This window comes from Falco punctatus, assembly GCF_963210335.1.
Source record: "Falco punctatus genome assembly, chromosome: 4".
Taxonomy (NCBI): domain Eukaryota; kingdom Metazoa; phylum Chordata; class Aves; order Falconiformes; family Falconidae; genus Falco; species Falco punctatus.
Genome location: NC_137583.1, coordinates 46,095,067 through 46,112,570, shown reverse-complemented (window position 1 = coordinate 46,112,570; position 17,504 = coordinate 46,095,067). Strand labels below are relative to the sequence as shown.

General features: G+C 64.1%; 1 protein-coding gene across 1 annotated transcript; it reads left to right on the top strand.

Annotated features, from left to right (window-relative positions):
* Positions 1-7,354: 7,354 nt before the first annotated feature.
* Positions 7,355-16,985, top strand: FSTL3 (follistatin like 3). The gene is made up of 5 exons (XM_080384177.1): positions 7,355-7,543; positions 10,226-10,411; positions 13,376-13,591; positions 15,190-15,417; positions 15,542-16,985. Exons 1-5 carry the CDS (start codon positions 7,486-7,488, stop codon positions 15,592-15,594), a joined length of 741 nt encoding a protein of 246 aa, XP_080240303.1. The 5' UTR covers positions 7,355-7,485; the 3' UTR covers positions 15,595-16,985.
* Positions 16,986-17,504: the final 519 nt, after the last annotated feature.

Sequence of the window (17,504 nt, the reverse complement as noted above, 5' to 3'; positions counted from 1 at the left end):
TCCCCAGCTGGCTCCCGGCGTGGCTCCGATCCCCTGGCTCCAGGATTTCACCAGCAGGCAGGGGCTGGCAGCACTGGCAGGGCAGTGGTGTGGCAGCATGGTGCCCGTGTCTCGTAGCATGGAGCCATCCCGGCTCTGCCATCCCCGCTGTGCCATGCCGGCAGGGAGCCCACCTGCCTCCGGAGCAGCGATGACACAGAGGCTCGAGGGAGGCTCAGGATCTCAGGGGACTGCTTTTGGGCCCCACTGAAATTTTCCCTTTTTCTTTTTTCTTTTTGGATTCTTTGCTTTTCTTACGCTTGGTTTAAACCATTGTTTTTCAAGGGAAATTTTAATGTGAAAAACATGTTTTGTTTTTCTACTAACTGCAAGCCTGGGCTATGCAAGCAAGCAAGCTCCTCGCCTGACAAGGGCTATGGGGCAGGGGGGGGCTCCACAGAGGGATGTGCCCTGTGATGGTTCTGCCCTCCTTGGGCTGCCGAGGGCTGAGGACTGAGGTCCTGTGGCGCTGGGATGCCCCAGGCTGGGGGGGGCAGGATGGCCCAGGCTGGGGGGGCTGGGATGCCCCAGGCTGGGGGGACTGGGATGCCCCAGCCCAGCTCGGCTTGGCCTCAGCCACAGTGGCTGTCACCATCACAGCTCGTCATGAAAACCTCCTTCTCCTGGTGAGGGCTGGTGCTGTGAGGTCAGACTGCAGGAACAGCATCAGCCCACCAGCATCCACAGGACCCATGCAGGATCAGCACCTCCAGTGGCTCCATTGGCTTCCGCCCCAGCTCAGAGGGGCCATGCTGGGTTCTCAGTGGGGGAGTTGCCATCAGCCCTGGCTTACCGCGCAGCCTGTGCCACGCCGTGCCGGACAGCCATGTGCCTTTGCTTTCCCAAACACGCAGCACTCATCCTGGGCCCTGACCTCCCGTGGGAGCCCTGTGCCCTGGAGCCCACCAGCCCCCCTGCCCTCATCTGTCAGACTGGCAGCGGGACGTGGCTGCAGGGGCTGCGTCCAGTGATGGGGTCGATGGGCAGAACGATGCCGGTGTCTCCCATCCCTTCCCGAGCCAAGCTCTGCCCATGATGGGTGTGGGGTTATGGTGGCATGCTGCTCCAGGAGTGCTCTGAAGAAGATACCTTCCCAGGCAGGAAGGTGGAAGAAATGTGCTTAGGTGCCGGTGGAGTCTGCATCTCTCCATCTGGCCAGGATCAGAGGAGGGCAGCCAGCAGCTTGGCTGTCCCGTCTGGATAACCAGCACATTGCTCCTAGACCAAAGATCAGCGAAGCAGACGCTGTCCTTTCTGGTGCTGCTCTGCCTCCTCCAGCAGCACCTCCCCACAGCCTCTCCGAGGAGCCAGAGAGGTTTTCATGACCCAGGAGGTTTTACCAACTCTCAGCTCCTCTGGACCCAGTTCAGCCCCACACGATTTCATTACATTTTATGGCGCTGCCAGCCCTTCCCTCCAGGCTCGGTTTGGTCCTTCCTTCCACCACGGCGGAGGAAGCATTTACACTGAGGAAAACGCACGGCCGGCCCTGCTGCTGACTCACAGCTTGTTTACACGGCGTGCCCGTGAAAGTTACTCAGAAAAGTGTGTCACGCATGGCGGAGCCCAGCCACGCGAGCCCCGAGCCCCGGCAGCCACCGCAGCTCCTGCGGGGACAGTTCCAGAAAGCACGGCTGAGCAGGGCGGTGGCCAGGTCCTTCCACCGCAGCTTTCCCATGGATGCTTGGAGCATCCTCCTCCTCTGCCCCGTGGGATTAAGGATCCGATTTGCCCATGGCATGGTCCTTGCGCCTGCCCCGGCACCTTCCTGGAGGATGGAGGTGGCACCACCACTGTTCCCTCTGCGTGTGCCTACATGGGTGGTTTTCCTGCATCATCTTCCTCGTGAAGGTGCTCCCTGCTTGGAGCTGGAGGTAGAAGCACTCAGTGCTGGGGGGAGCGACCCTGGCAGCCATGCAGGGCTGTGCAGGGCTGGGTGGCAGTGGGAGTCCCGCTCTCCTTCTTCCCCATCCAGCGCTGTGCTGGGGCACAGCTGGTGCCTTCCCGCTGCGCTCATGGTGCGCCCGGCTCGGGCTGGACACTGGCAGGTGGCCCATGGTTTGTGCAAGCTTTCAGGGCTTGCACGAGCCTAGCCAGCCACAGTGGAGCCCTGCCGACTCCTCGCCCCAGCTCCCCCTGTGCCCACCCCGTGCGAGACTCAGCCAGCCATGTGGGCAAGAAGATCATTTTGTAAGGAACTCATTAAGGCAGCTATAAATCTGCGTGCGCACAGCCAGGAGAGATGGAAAGCAGAGCCAACTGCAGGCCATGGACAAGAGACATCTGGTCTGTCACGGAGAGGGGAAACGCGCCTCGACAGACCCAGCTCCTCTCCTGGGCTGGGCAGCAGGGTCCTGTGGGATGGGATGGGATGGGATGGGATGGGATGGGATGGGATGGGATGGGATGGGATGGGATGGGATGGGATGTCCCTGCTGCTTCCTGGATTTGGCTTTCCTGCATCCCAGCTTTCCTGGTCTCCGCTCCACGCTGCTTGCACCTCCTGGCTCCATGCACCGGCACTTCCCCAGCAAGGACAGAACATCTCCCATCCAAGATGGGGCACAGCTGGGGACACCGGAACCAAAGATGCTTGGAAGAGGCACTGGGCAAGCATGGCCCTTGCTGGGAGCAGGCAAAGCCCTGGAGAGAAGAAGGACGGTTCTGAGGAGGGGAGAGGGAGCACACCCACCCTGGGATGATGCTGCCTGCAGATCTGGGACCTGCAGTGTGTGGGGCGATGCTGGGTGCCAGCAGCAGGAAGGGGGTCTGGGTCTCCCCAGGCACCCCCGAGGCCCAGCCAGCACCCACCACCCCAAGGGAGAGGCATGGAGGGGGAGAGGAACCTGGGCAGCAGCAGCGGCAAGGCTGGGGAGCAGCTCCCACCCAGCCAAACCCAGTGAGCTGAGAGCTGTCCTGATGGACTCACTGGTTGGGTGTGCAAGGGGGGGGAGCACGGGCAGCAGAACAGACCTGGGACTTTAATTATGCCTTTGACACAGTGCCTCATGAAATCTTACCCAAATAATTAAATCCAATTGCCTGAGATAGGAGCATTTTTACAATGCACTGAGAACTGGCATGGAGATCATCAGCAAACAGCAGGGAGTCATGCTGGGGGGCTGCAGGGGGCGGGCGGTGGGTGCCGTGTTTAACCTCTTTCCTGCCAGCAGCCTGGAAGCCGAGGTAGAGGGTGCGTTAATTAGCTGCCTGCTCCATTCTGCATTAGGGGCCAGAGCCAGGAGCCTGCCGGGAGGGGAAGCCACCTCGCTGGTCCTGCAGCCCGCTCCTCGCCCAGGCGCTGGCAGGGCGCAGCTGGGGTGGTAGAAAGGCATTAGGGGGAGGGATCTGAGTTTGATCAAGGGTAAAACAGGCCAGGTGATCAGATTTGGAGGGGCAGGTCTTGGGAAGATATGTAAGCCTCCCACCGCCTGCCCTCCCCACACGCAAGCTCTCCCGCCCTACCCTCCTTCATCTGCAGAAGTGGAAGTGTCCCAGGAACATGAAACGATTACTCGGCGAGGAGAATCCAGCTCAGCACTTCTTGGCATTTGTTCACGGCTTTTCATCTTCAAAGCTCCTTGCAAACATTAGCTAACTAATCCCTGCAACCTTCCTGTGAGATAGTGCAGGATCAAGCAGAGGAGTATTATCTCGCCGCAGCAGATGGGGAAACTGAGGCACGGAGCGGTGACGCTGCTGCCCCGGGGCACGGGGCGAAGCTACGTGTCAGCGCTGGGGGTGGAGTGTGGCCAGCTGGGCCATCGAGGTGCAGATCACACTGCTCCACCACTCTCTCCCCAACGCCAGTGATGCAGTTGTGAGCCATAAGCATCTCCCTGATTTACACGGCTGGAGCCGAGCGGACACGGCATGGAAAATCCAGCCCCAGGGTCAGAGCTGCCAGCAGCAGCCCCACGCCTCGAGGGGCAGCTCCCCACCAGGGCAGAGGGACCGGTGTCGCCCGCAGAACCTGGGCCATGCCCCCAGCCACGTGCTGAGGGATGTTCGTGGGGGGGCAGGCAGACTGAGGCTGGGGTCAATCTTTGCCCGCTTCCCACTTCCTTGGTTCACACTTCTAGGGCTGAGCCTCGGTGGACCTCGAGCTGCCCCTGCTGCACCGAGCATGGGTCCCATCCTGGCAGGTTTCTGGGGTCCTGTGGCCCCACGGGAACACGTGAGTTCGGGCAGTGCTTCAGGCTGCAGAGCCCCTGGCCAGCAGCCCCCCTCCCGGCAGGTGCTGCTGGGGCATTTGGAGCATCTCCGCTTGCATGGCAGAAACTTGGGCATCCTGCTGCCATGGGGAGCGTGAGGGGGTCAGGATTGCTTCGCTCCAAGGGGGAAATGGTGACCAAAAGACATCCAGGGACCTGCCCAATGCCTGCCAGCAGATCCACGCCATCAATATGAAACCTCTGCTCTTTTGTCTCTGCCCTGACCCTGGGCTCTATGAGAAACGCTTCTCAATTGAATGTCTTGTTGCAAATTGCAGCTCTAATTGGTTTAGCAGAGTTTAATTAGCCTGAACTGATGAGAGAGGCGAGATTCCCTTGTTAAAGGAGCCCAGCAGCTCAGGAGGAGAACGAAGCAGCCAGGGGGCTGGGGGGGAGGATGGCTGGCTCTTGAACCTCCGCCTGCCATCGTGCCGCAGCCCGAGCGGCCCGGGACGCCGCCTGACCCAGCACAATGCCAGCACCCAGACGGAAAGGTCAGATGTGAGGCTGCCATTCACTGCGGCTGCAAAGAGCTCCTTTGTCCCCGCTCCCACTCCTCCTGCCGCCCCCAGCCCCCTGCCTGGCCCATGGGCTCCTTTGATTCCCCTCGGGAGCCGCTGCCATGGCAGGGCTGGTTTCTCCGCGGTTCCCAGCCTGGCTCCACTCCTGGGGGGCTGTTACCGGCGGGTCTGGCGGTGGGAGCGGAGGGGAGTGGGGTGGCAGCGTCGCCCCGTGTGTGGTGGACTGGTTGGTGGAGTTTTGCTCCCAGCTTTGCTTGAGAACCAGACTTGGCCCCTGCCTCCAGCGTAACCGCGGGCGAGTCGCTTCCCTGCCCCACGGCGCTTCCCAGGGCTGCGGGGGCCAGAGCCAGGGCAGGGGGTGAGCGGAGCCCCCGGCGGGGTTTTGCTGGGAGCAGGGCTCCAAGCCCCCAGGCACTGGCAGGCCTTTGCGAGGCAGTGCCGAGTTATGCTGGCTCGGGGAAGGAGCTTGAGCCTTCCCTCCCGGCCTCCAGGCTCCTCCTGCCCCACGTCAGGCGGAGCGGGAGCCCAGCTGCTCCCTTTCCAGATGCTCCGGAGCGAGGTCGGACCCCTTCCCTGCCAGAGCCAGCCGGTTGTGCAACCCTGCTCGAAGCCAGGGAAAATCCCTTCCTGGCCTCCGCAAGCTCCTCTTGCATCCCGGAGCATGTGAGCGAGTGCATCACCATGCTCCTCATTGAAATCCAGCTCCAGCTCCGAGATTTGGCTCCCCAGCCCTCTGCCCTTACATGGGCAAGTGCTCCGAGGGGTCACACTGGTCGGGACCAGGGACCGGGATGGGGAAGAAGCAGCGTTGCCCACCCAGGGCCAGCAGCTCGCCAGGAGCCTGCACAGCCGGGGGGCTGCTGGCTCTGTCCTTCCCCTCCCCTGGACAGCAGCAGACCCTTCTCTGGGGGTCCCTGCCCCACACACACGCTGCCCAGGGGTACCACGGCACTGCGGGGGCCAAGGGCTCCTCCAGCCAAGCTCTGTGCTTTACACCACCACCTGGGGTAAACCCAGCCCTCCCCAATCCTGCCCCCTCCCTGGGGGTGCAAGGGGCTGAAGGGGGGTAAGATCCACCTTGGTGGAAGGCCAGCCCGCTGCCCTTCCCTGGGACTCATCCATAGGATGGAGGGAGGGATGGGGATGCGGTGGTGCCAGTGGCCACCACTGCTCTGCCTGCGCTGGCTGCTGGCATCGCACCCTGGTCTCTCCCCCCAGCTGCTCCGTGTCTCACCGGACCAAAGCTGCATCCAGCCCCATCCTGCGCCAAAGCGAGCTGCTCATGCTGTGCTGGCACCGGCTCGGAGCGAGGAGGTTGCTGCCGGGCCGAAGGGGTGGTGCAAGGTCCCCAGGGCCCTGCGGCCGGGGCCCCTCTCCTGAAAGAGCCCGGCAGTTCTGCAGAAAACATGACCTCAGCTGAGGCCAGTGCAAAGGGTAAAACGTTCCTCAGCTGCACGGCCCGGAGACCGACAGAGTTCACGGGGCTGGAGAAGGCCCCGGGGCTGCAGCGGGAGGAGTGGGGACAGGCAGAGCGCCCCGTGTCCCCAGTGCTCTGCCCGGGGAGCAGGCTGGTGGGTGGGGGGTCCTGAATGCACCCCGACCCCCTTGCAGGTGCGTGGGCAGTGTCACTGAGCGGGGAGCAAGGCCAGGTGATGTTGGGGAGCCCTGACCTGCCTTGCCCTGGGCTCCTTGCAGCCCCACTGTCCGTGCCAGGACCCCCCACGCCTGGCAGCGTGGGCACAGCCGCGGTTCCCCAGCTCAAGCCGGGCTGGGCAGGGTCCAGCGCACTTTCGGGAGCCAGGATGGAGCAGCCCTAGCGGCAATGGGGATGGGGGGACGACGACGACACTGACAGAGTGTGCCGTGTCCCCCACCCCAGCTCTTCCCCTCCTTGCCTTGCACGGCTTGCCCAGACAAGGGGTTGAGGCAGCAGGAGCCAGGGGTGCCTCAGTTTCCCTGCTGGCACAGGGTGGGTGATGCCGGGTGCCGGTGTTCGGGGAGCAAAGATGAAAGGAGCCACATGACACAGCCCTTACGGTAACTCTGATGCCAGACGGGGCTGCTGCGGGGAGGAGGAGGAGGAGGAGGGTGAGAGGAGGCAGACAGAGGGTTCATGCGAGGCTGGCTGGGTGGGGAAGGAGCAGCCGTGCGGGTGGGACAGGGTCGGGCAGGGGGGCAGCACCCAGGCCACAGCAGTCCCCCCCCACCCCGGGGTCTGCCAGGACAGAGCTCTCCTCTCCCTGCCCCAGCCCCTCCTCCGCTGCCGGGCTCTGCCGCCCCCCCCACGCCCCCCCCCCCCCTCCACCCGAGCAGGGGGGGCGCTCCCGCACCGCCCCATCTCCATCCCGGCGCGGTCCAGCTGGGGGTGCCCGGCCCGCGGGACCCCCGCCACATCCCCACTGACACCCACACCCACCGGACACCCTCCGGCGGGGACGTGCAGACCCCCGCTGGCACACACCCCTCGCCCCCCACCCTACCCCGCCGCTCCGCACCCCCTCACGCCCCTCACGCCCCCCACTCCCCAAGCCCCCCCTCCCGCTGCCCCCGCCCCCGGCCGCGGCCCCCCCCGCCGCCGCCGCCGCCCCGCCCGGTGATTCACGCCGCCCCGCCGCTTTATAACGCCGCCGGCCCCGCCGCCGCCTCACAGGCAACAGGTCGCCGGAGCGTCCCGGCCCCGTCCCGGCCCGTCCCGCCGCCCCGGCCCGGCCATGCCGCTGCGGCTGGCGCTCTGCCTGCTCGCCCTCTGCAGCCCCGCCGCCGCGCACGGTGAGTGCCGCCCGGGGGGGATCCCGGGGGGGGGGGGGGGGGGGGGCACCGGGGCCGCCTGCCCGCCGCCCGCCGACAGGTGCGTGGGGCAGGGGCTGCCCGTGGTCCCGGGGCCGTTACCGGGCTGTGCCCCCCCCGCCCTTCCCCGCACACCGCGGGCGCTGCCGGCAGCCGCCGCCCCGGGTGGGTGCTGGCCGCGGGGCTGGCAGCCCGTTTTACCGGGAGGTGCGTGGGTGCCTGCCAGCGGGGGGTGCCCGGGGGTGCCGCTCGGGTGGCCCCCGGCCCGCAGCTGCCCCTCCATCAGGCCCCCAGCGCTGCCACAGCAGGAGTGAGTTCCCCGGGGGTCCTGCGTGGCCCTGCTGCCAGGTCCCGTGCTGTGGCACTGCTGGTGCCTGACCCTGGCCCCCTGACCCCCGCCGTGCCCTGGCACGGGGGTGACGGGCACAGCAGCCTGGCCGGCCCCCCACGGGGCTGCGGGGCCCGGGTCCCCACGGGGCTGGGGTCACCCCCATGCTGGGGTCAGGGGAGCCGTGCCACGGGGCTGGGGGAGCTGGGATCGGTGGCCAGTTCACGTGCTGGGTGTGGAGTTTGCAGCTCGAACCCCTCCCGGTTCAGCTGACGGTGCTGGCAGCGCTCACGGGCACTGGGGAGGTGGCCGGGCTCTGTGGTGGCCCTTCCTTCCCTCGTAGGGGAGCTGTCCCGACACCCAGGCCACCCGTGACCCTGGGCTGGGGCTCCAGGAGCCCTTCCCAGTACGGCGGAGCCGTGGCTGCTGCTGCTGCCAGTGTCAGCACTCCCGCAGCAGTGCTGGAGTTTCCATCTGCCCCCTCGCACGATGCCGTGCGCCTCCATTGCTCCCTGCTCGCGCGGGCAGGAGCCACGCTCCGTGGGGAGCGGCGGGTCAGGATGCCCCGAAGGATGGGGCAGGTTGCCACGAGGCCACTGGTGCCGCCATAGCCCCTGTGATCGTGTTTGGCAGCACCCCAGCCCGCAGGATTGCTGCTGGCTGCTCCACAGGGTCAAGTACAACCGCTGGAAGGCCCCAGGCAGGGACACACTGTGTCCCTTTGGCCAGAGCCCAGGTCCTCCAGCCACGCTGCGTGCTGGAGCGCTGCGCCCTCGTGGCTGGAGTGCTGGGGAAACACCGAGGATGGGGTGCCCCATGAGCCCCATGCTGGCTCCTCCATCCCACAGATGCCTTGATCCAGCCACAGGGGGGGTGGGCTCCATCGCCCTGCCTGGGACATGTCCCTTGTTGGCGTCCCAGCACGGCACGGGAGGCAGTGGGTGCCCTGTTGCTGCTGACCCAGGGTGTGCCCGAGACCGGTCTCGTGGGCAGAGGGTGTGTGGATCTGTCCCATTGCAGTTGGGATCACTTTCTGCATGGCTGTGCCCGCTGGCAGCAGTTGTGGGGCAAGCATGGTCCCAAGGCAGGATATGGCTCCCAGGGTGTTGTAAAGGACAAATGGGCTGGAAAGAGCCGTTAGACAAATCCATGGAGGACAAACCCACCGATGGCAGAGGCATGTTGGCCTGGCTGATGCTTCCAGAGGTGTCCAGGCCGCTGGTTCCTGAGGGTTTGCTCCATCCGTGGCTGCCCTGCGGAGCTGTCACAGGCTGCAGCCAGGCTGGGAGCCCCACGTGCTTTTGGCCAAACCAAAATAGAGTGCATGGGAGGGAGCAGGGGGCACACCTGGGGTCGGAGGTGGGTGCGGACTCTGCTTTGGGGCAGGGTGAATCCCTGCTTTGGAGGGGAGCAACTCCAGCCTGGCACCAGCAGGATCCGTCCCTTCCCCCATCCCTCCCTCACATCTTTAGCTGTTTAACAAACCTCAAACGCAGCTAATGAGAGCATAAACCCAAATAAGCGTCAGAAGAGGCTGGTTTGCAGAGGCGGAAATTGCAAAGGAATCACTCACAAAAAAAAAAAAAAGATTCGCTCGTGGGGTTAAGGAACAAACAGCCTTTTGACTCAGAGGGATCCGATGCCGCTGGGCTGGCCCCATCCCAAGGGCCATGTCAAGTGCCCTGTTCTCCAGCCCATGGCTCAAATGCTCCTTGCAGAGGCTGTGGGCGTCTGGTCTCTGTGCTGTGGGGACAGTCCTTGTCCCTCTGTGGGGCTGCTGGTGCATGTCAGGGGATCCAGCCCTTGCAGCATGGGCGCCTGCCGGCCCCGCTCTGCTCATCCTCCCTGGGCTGGAGCCCCCTCTGTTTGGGGCCAGGCAGGAGTTAGGCAGCGATGCAGGCGGGGGGGGGGGCAGAGCAAGGGGGTAAGCTGCAAGCCCAGATCCTGGCCAGCTGGCTGGGCATCTCCTGGAGCGTTGCTTGTGAGTGCTGAGCTAACTGGTGCATCCCTGCAGTCCCAGTGCTGGCTTTGGCCAGAGGAGCCGGGCTGCCCGCAGCCCAGGGCATGGGGTGGCAGCACGGGCACGGAGCTGCCCCACTGTGCTGGGGACCCACAGGGACGCCGGCTCTGGGACTGCCCTTGTGTCACAGGAGAGATGGGAGCCAGCACAGAGCGTCTTTACCTTCCCCAACCCATCTTGTGCCAGCCTTTCCCAGGCACTGGTGCGGTCCCCGTGCCTCTGCCCCATGGGCGGCCTGGCTGTGGCGGGGGTCTCACTGCCCTTTGCGCGGTGGCCTGGCACAGCAGGGACGCCTCACCCTCTGCCCTCTCTGCAGGTGGGATCTGCTGGCTGCAGCAGGGGAAGGAGGCCAAGTGCACCATGATCCTGAAGACAGGCGTGACATGGGAGGAATGCTGTGCCAACGGCAATGTGGACGTGGCCTGGTCTAATTACACCTACCCAGGCAACAAGATCAGCCTACTGGGCTTCCTGGGGCTGGTGACCTGCCACCCCTGCAAAGGTGAGCGTGGCTGTGGGGTGAGTGGGCTGCTGCAGGGCTCAGCTCTGCCTGGGAGGGATGCTCAGATCCCTGGGGAGGATGCTCGGTGCCCGCAGCTCTGGGTGAAGCAGCAGCGACGGGGCTGGGTTGCCCCTCACCAGGCAGGACTCTTGGGTGCCTTCCTGGGCTGTCTGGGACAGCACAGAGACCCCAGGGACCACTGACCCCATGTTCCTGCTGCTGCAGCTCTGGGAGGGATGCTGCCACGGGGCCAGGGCTTGTGGGACAGCCTCCATCCCTGGCAGCTCATTTTGTGTGTATTTTTGTTTCCCCTGTGGAGTGGGATGCCTGACCTGGGCCTTGGCTGGGCAGCCCGAGTGCAAGAAGCTGAGCTGGGGCTCCCTGTTCCCAGGTTAACTCTGCTGTGGCTGGAGCCTCCCAGCCTGGCCCTTGCCAGGTCTGCTCAGAGGGAAACTTCTGAAGGTTTTTGGTTGTGTTTTTTTATGGAAAAAAGATCTATTTCTTCCCCTCAGCTCCCCCTTCCTCCTCCCAGTGTGTGTGTGAAATGGCTTTATGTAATGGGCAGTTCCAGAAGTGGAAACTCTCCAGCTGTGAGTTCCAGCCCCGCCAGATGTTTTGGCGTGCGCCGGAGGCGCGGATCCCCCAGTCGCACTTGCGTGGCTGTGTGAGAACATGCTCAAGGACCTGCTGACCGCAGGAGGCAGGAGCAGGTCTTTGGAAGGTCATGTCGTTATTTGCTTACAGGGGGGGAAAAAAGGTTTTTAACAAAACCACTTCCAGCCCCTCCGTGCTCTCCAGTGCTGCCACCCCGGCTGCCCCTCGGCCCCGTCCTGGCACAGGTCACGGCTGCACCCTGTGCTGGCTGAAGGCTGGATGAGATCCTGGCCCTGGCTCTCTGCCCCATCTCCCACTGTGGGCTTGGCCCCGTAGTGGCTGAGCAGGCTGGCCCCGCTCGGTGGGTGCCAGGAGCATGGGGACCCTCTCTGGGGACTGGTCAGGGAGCATGGCTCCCCAGTGCCCAGGGCAGAGCGCAGTGGGGATGGGCAGCCCTCATCCTGGGGGTCTGCCCTTACCTCTGTGGTGATGCTGGGGAACGTGGGGGGCTGCCAGCAGCCACAGCCCGCAGCGGGGGCTGTGACTCCTGGGGATCATCGGGGTCTGGGAGCAGGACCTTTGGAACCACCGGAGAGCCTGGCCAGCACGTACACCGCAACTCCCCACCCTTCAGAAAGCCCCTGCCTGTCCCATCCAGATGGAGCTGGTGCTGCTCCCCACCGGGCTCCAGCAAGCTGGAGGCCTTGGAAAAGGGCGGATGAGACTGAGACGAGCTGTGCTCCGGCTCCCTGGGCTCCAGGGCCGGGAGAGGTTACTCCAGGATAAAGTGGGCTGCAGCCACCAGCCCCGCGCCAGCAGCCGGGGCGGCTGAGCCCCGCGGGAAGGTGCTGGCCAGGCCCTGGGGGCTCCGCGATGGGTCTCTGGTGGCGATGTGAAATTCCTGGCTCCAGCTGCTGGGGACATGGTGTCCCCCCCAGGGACCCGGCGCAGGGGCGAGAGCCGGGCTGCGGGGTCAGGGTCACGGGCGGGGGGTCCAGCTGCCTCCCTGCCTTGCTCAGACGGTTTGGACAGATGGACCCTGCTGTGCCAGTGACCGTGACACTGAGCAGAGGGTGACGGGGGTCCCACTCGCTCTGGCAGCCCTGGGGCCATGCTCCTCTGTCCTGGGGTCTCATCCCTGCGGCTTTGCGCATAGATGCTGCTGGGGCTCAGCCTGCTGCTCTCCCCTTCCCTTGGGCAGGCCCCAGCTTTGGAAACCAGGGAGCAAACTGGGAGACTGTCTCCCACCAGGGAATTTCCCCTGGGGAGAGCCGGGCCAAGCAGACGGGGAATTTCCCCTTCCTCCTCCTCCCCCTTGCCGTCTCCCAAAGTGACCCCTCTCCGGTAGGGAAATCCCCCTCGGTAGCTCCCAACAGCTCCCAGCACACACCCTGTCTGCGGGAATCCTTCCTGCTGGGGGGAGAATCCCTCTCTTGGGAAGTTTCTCGGCCCTGCCAGGCCCTCCCGTGGGTGCTGATGGCTCCCTGTACCCGGAGGCAGCCCCTCGGCTCCCAGCATCGCCCGTATCCCACGATCAGGGCGAAGGGTTCCTCTGGGGTGAGGGCTTTGTGTGTGCTCCTGGGGGCCAAGGGGCTTCCAGCCAGATCCCCCATCCCCGCTTGGTCTGGGCGCTGACCCCTTCCCCTCTCCCCGCAGAGGCACCCCTGTATGGGATGGGTCCCTGCTCAGGGTCGGTGGCCCCTCTCTGTCCCCGCCAGCGTGGGCACGGCCCCGGGGCAGCACCGGGTGCTTGGCGGGACCCTCTGAACCCAGCCCCCGTGCTGGCTGGGAGGTGACCCAGGGGACAAAGCTGCTGCCTGTCTGGGGAGCTGCGCTCGCTGCTGTGTCCCGCTCTTGTGTTCAAGTCACGGAGGCCCGGAGCGAAACAGGGCTGGGTATTGTCTGGTGGAAGCGGCGTTCTTGATTGCCCAGACAACTTGCGAAGCCCAGCTCCTTCTGGAGGAGCTGGGGCCTTGCAGAGATAGATTTTTTTCCATTGCACAAGAAAAAGAAATGTCTCCTTCCAAAAAATAAATACATAGAAATGAGTTAGCTGGTGCTGAGTGGACGGCCGGGGCTCTGGCTGGGGCGAGTGCTGGATGATTGCGTGGAGCACCAGCCAACGACCTGCTCCTTGGCGGAGCTGAGCAGATCCAGATGCTGCTCAGGGCAGCTCGGCGTCAGCGTGCATGTTGTGACCCCGAGAAGGATTGGGGACCCTGGGGGCTGATGCTGGCGCTGCCCCAGTTGGTGTCACCGTGCGTGGCTGGGGTGCCAGCCAGGCTGTGCAGGACAGATCCTGCCCTCGGTGAGGGGCGGGGGGGGGCAGCTGGTGTCACATCCTCACGTGCTGCTCCCCTCTGTCCCCAGAGAGCTGCGAGGGGGTGGTGTGCGGCCCCGACAAGGTCTGCAAGATGAAGCACGGGCGTCCGCAGTGCGCCTGTGCCCCGGACTGCTCCAGCCTGCCCCGCAAGCTGCAGGTCTGCGGCTCCGACGGCTACACCTACCGAGACGAGTGCGACCTGCTGACAGCCAAGTGCAGAGACCACCCCGACCTCGAAGTGATGTACCAGGGCAAATGCAAAAGTAGGTCTGGTCATTCCCCCCCCCCGTTTCATCTTGTCTCCATCCTGTCCCGTCCCCTGTGGCTCTCCTGCTCCCAGCTCTGTGTGGGACTGCTCTGAGCTGCACCCGCATGGAAAGGGATGAATGGCAGCGTGGGTCTGCTCTGCCAGCACACCGTGAGCTGCTCTGCTGCAGCAAGGAAGGGTCGTTCCGCTGCGTCAGGCGAGCGTGCATGGGTGCAGCATCCCTTCTCCCACCTGGGAAGCTGGGTCTCCCCTGTTCTCCCCACTATGGGCAGTGTGTTCCGGGGAGGAGCTGTCCTGCCCCGAGCACGGAGCACCGGCTGCGCCAGTTGTCCCCGAGGCTGGCAGCAGCACCGGCATGGCATGGAGGGTTTGTAGTCAGTGCCCCTGCTGTGCCTGGGGAGGGAAGGTCTGTCCCAGTGCAGGGCTCCGCAGCCAGCCCAGTGCGATGGGTACCAGTGGACCCTGGCCCACAGGGGAGTCACATCCCTCAGCACCGACCTCGCTGTGCTCAGAGCTGGCAACTGGCCGGCTGGCAGCCACTGGCCACCCCAGGACACGGCCCAGCCACCCCGGTGGGGACGGCAATGATGCCTGTCAGTGCAACGAGGGTTTAGCCTTGCCGCAGGCTGAGGAATAACAGTCCGTAAAATGTCACTTACAAACATCAAGCCCCTTTTTCTGTTCTTTTGTTAAAGAGAGCAGCAATGCTCCTTGCCCTGCCAAGAACTGTCAGGATTATTATGATTATTTTTGCCAGCCCTCCTCTCTGAAATACTTTGCCTGTCAAGCTCTGGACTGCACAGGGAAATGTGGGGCGAGAAATGTGAGTTGCGAGCTGGGAGTTGCAGATGCCAAATCTCCTTCCAATCCGGCATGGAAAGAGAGGAAGGCGGAGGGACGGCGTTGCAAAGTGTTTATGGTGTCCGGGGAGCGCTGTGGGTCCCACCGTGCTCCCACCACCGCCGTGGGGTTGTGCCAGGATGGGAGGTGCCGCACAGACCCCAGAGTTTTGTTGCGGGGGGTGGGGGGGTGGGGGTGCACAAGCCCCCCCACACTGCATCAGCTCGGCAGAGCACTGTGCAGGGCCTGATCCTGTCCGCGCAGGCTCCCTCCACCCTCGCTCATGGGTTGGGTCCAGGGTGACCCTGCCCTTCCCCTCTCGCCGGTGGCTGCCAGCCTGGCCCAGGCGGCTGCTGCTCTCCCTGCCAAGGCACCTGCGTGGGGCCACGTGCCCCAGCTGGATCCCACTGCGCCGGGCTCAGCCCCACGTGCTCAGGCTCTGCAGCCGGACATCAGCTCCCCCCGCACAGCAAGGCTCCGGGCAGGACCATGCCCAGGGTCTGCAGGGCCACACGGTCCCTCACAGCCACGACGTCGGCCCCTGCCAGCTCCTGTTCCTGCAAGCAGTGGTGATGGGGGGGCTCAGGACCCTCCAGCCTGAGGGTCTACCGTCCCCTGGTAGCTCAAGGCAGCTGAACCCTGACCTGCTGGGCTTTCCCTGGGGCGATGCCTGCTGCCCGCCTGGGGCAGAGGAGCCGTGGGAGGAGGATGGCCGTCCCTGGCTCAGCCGTGGCTGCCTGTGCTTTCCCACAGAGTCCTGCTCCAGCGTGGTGTGCCCCGGCACCCACACCTGCGTGGTGGACCAGACCGGCAGCGCCCACTGCGTGATGTGCCGGACGGCTCCCTGCCCTGAGCCCACCAGCCTGGACCGTGCCCTCTGCGGCAACAACAACATCACCTACCCCTCGGCGTGCCACCTCCGGCGGGCCACCTGCCACCGCGGCCGCTCCATCGGTGTGCGCCACTACGGGAGCTGCTCAGGTGAGTGGGGTGGTTCGGGGGGGGGGGGGGGGGGAGGGGGCGGGGAGCGGGCTCAGACCCCCAGTGCCTGGCCACCCCTCGCATCCCCCTCACCGCTTCTCCTCCTCTCCTGCTCCGTTTCCAGCTGCGGCCAGATTTTCCCCGGAGATGGACAACGTGGAAGAGAACTATGTGTGAATCCTCCCTCGCCACGAGGCCGGACCCAGGAGACAGGGGCATTATGTGTATATTGTACAAACCATATACCCGATATTTATTAAGATAAAAAGATCCTTATTTATACCTGTGTATGTTATGCAGTCGCAGGGGGCCGGATTTTTGGTCCCGATGGCCGGCGAGCAGGGCAGGGGGCTCCCAGCCTGCGCGGCCGGAGCAATGCCGAGCCCCCCGGGGATGCTCCAGTGCCTGGCAGAGTGGCCGGTGCCCTCTCCGGTGCCCGTACTGCCCTTCTGGGTGGCTGAGGAGGTGCTGAGGGGTGTCCATGCTGCCGTGCCTTGCGCCCCCCCCGTGTCCTTGGCTGGCAGCCCTGGGCCTATTTATTTTTGGATTGAATTCTCGGTACTCTGCTGACGTTTCTGGCCGGGACCTTGAGGTCTAGAGGGAATCTGCGCTTTCGCCTTCCCCGGATTTCGCCTTCCCCGGAGGGGCTCAGCCCTGGCTGCCAGCAGCAGGGAAGGCAGCACGGCGCTGCAGCAGATTGGAGAGAGAGAGATATATTTATATATATATATATATTAAAAAATATATATATGTATGTTATTTTCTCCTAAAGTTTTAACATGTGTATGTTAAAACGGATTTTAGTTTAGGTTTTCCCGGGCCCATATGGACCAGGCTCCCACCCATCTCAGAGGCGACGGCGGTGCCCGGGGGGCTGGGGCGATGGCCGGTGGGCAGCGCTGCCCACCGTGGGCCACAGCAGCCCTGACTGGGGAGCACCACTGTCCCCCCAGGCCCGCTGAGCCCTCTGCTGCTGAGAGCGCCCCTGCCCAGACCCCCCTTCGTCCCTCCCTGGCCAAACTGCTTTGAAAGCAGCCCAGGCAGAGGGGGGGTCCGCAGCCCCCAGCAGCATTTCCAGGGCTGGCGCTGGGCGAAGCAGCCGTGTGGTGCCCCAGGACAGCGCTCTGCTCCCGACCCCACCGCAGAGTTGCTGGGGGTGCTGTGGGGGCATGGGTCGGTGGAAGGGGACAGGAGAGCGGCGATGGCCCTGCCTGCCCCCCCGGGGGCTCCCAGCCCAGCTCCCCCTTGGCTGCGCAGCCCCCTGCCTCCTGCCCCCGCTGCTCTGTGACACCATCTGTATTTATTTTTATTTTTCTCATTTTGTGTGTTGTCACCTGTGTAAATACCATCTCACCTCTGACACCGAAAAGCTATTGCCTTTATATAAATGTCATATATATATTATATATATATATATAAAAATACCCGATTTTCTATTTTTGTATGATTGCGTTCTGATCCCTGAGGCAGACGCTAGGGGAACATATACATTTCCTATTCGGTATCGTTAGGGGCATTTTACAGCTGTGTTACAATTTGGATTATAATTAAAAAAAAGAATAAACGGTGCTGCGGGTCCAGTTTTGTTCAGCAGGTTCTGGGGCCGCAGGAGGCGGCTGCATTCCCCTGGGGCTGACCCCCGCAGGGCTGTGCTACCCGCAGCATCCCTGCTTGCCCCTCACCGGGGGTCCAGGTGGGATGTGGGGGTGGGAGAGCCCCCAGCAGCAGGTGAGGGGCTTGGCCCCGCTCTCTGGTTTGCATCTGCTTCAGCTTGGCACTGGGATTTTTTTCCAGCCCAGCCTCTCTGCAGTGGGAGGAAAGGGGAGAGCAGGGAAGAGCAAACAGCAACGCAGATAAATCTGTTCCCAATATCAGGCCGTGCCGTGAGGGTTTGGTATTTCACAAAACAATTCCTGCCATTAATTGGGTCCTGATGTGCGATGCTTCCCCAGCGGCGGGAGCCCGGGTGGCAGCCTGCGGCTTGGCACTCGGAGCTCAACAGGAGCCACCGTCGTTTCCCCCTCGGCTGTGTCCCCTGCATGGGGGGCTGGCACAGCGCAGCCCCCAGACCCCTGGCTCAGGACCTG

Coding starts and splice junctions, on each gene's coding strand:
- FSTL3 (XM_080384177.1), top strand. CDS start 7,486: ATGCCGCTGCGGCTGGCGCTCTGCCTGCTCGCCCTCTGCAGCCCCGCC. Junction 7,544..10,225: donor CAGCCCCGCCGCCGCGCACG/GTGAGTGCCGCC, acceptor CCCTCTCTGCAG/GTGGGATCTGCTGGCTGCAG. Junction 10,412..13,375: donor GACCTGCCACCCCTGCAAAG/GTGAGCGTGGCT, acceptor CTCTGTCCCCAG/AGAGCTGCGAGGGGGTGGTG.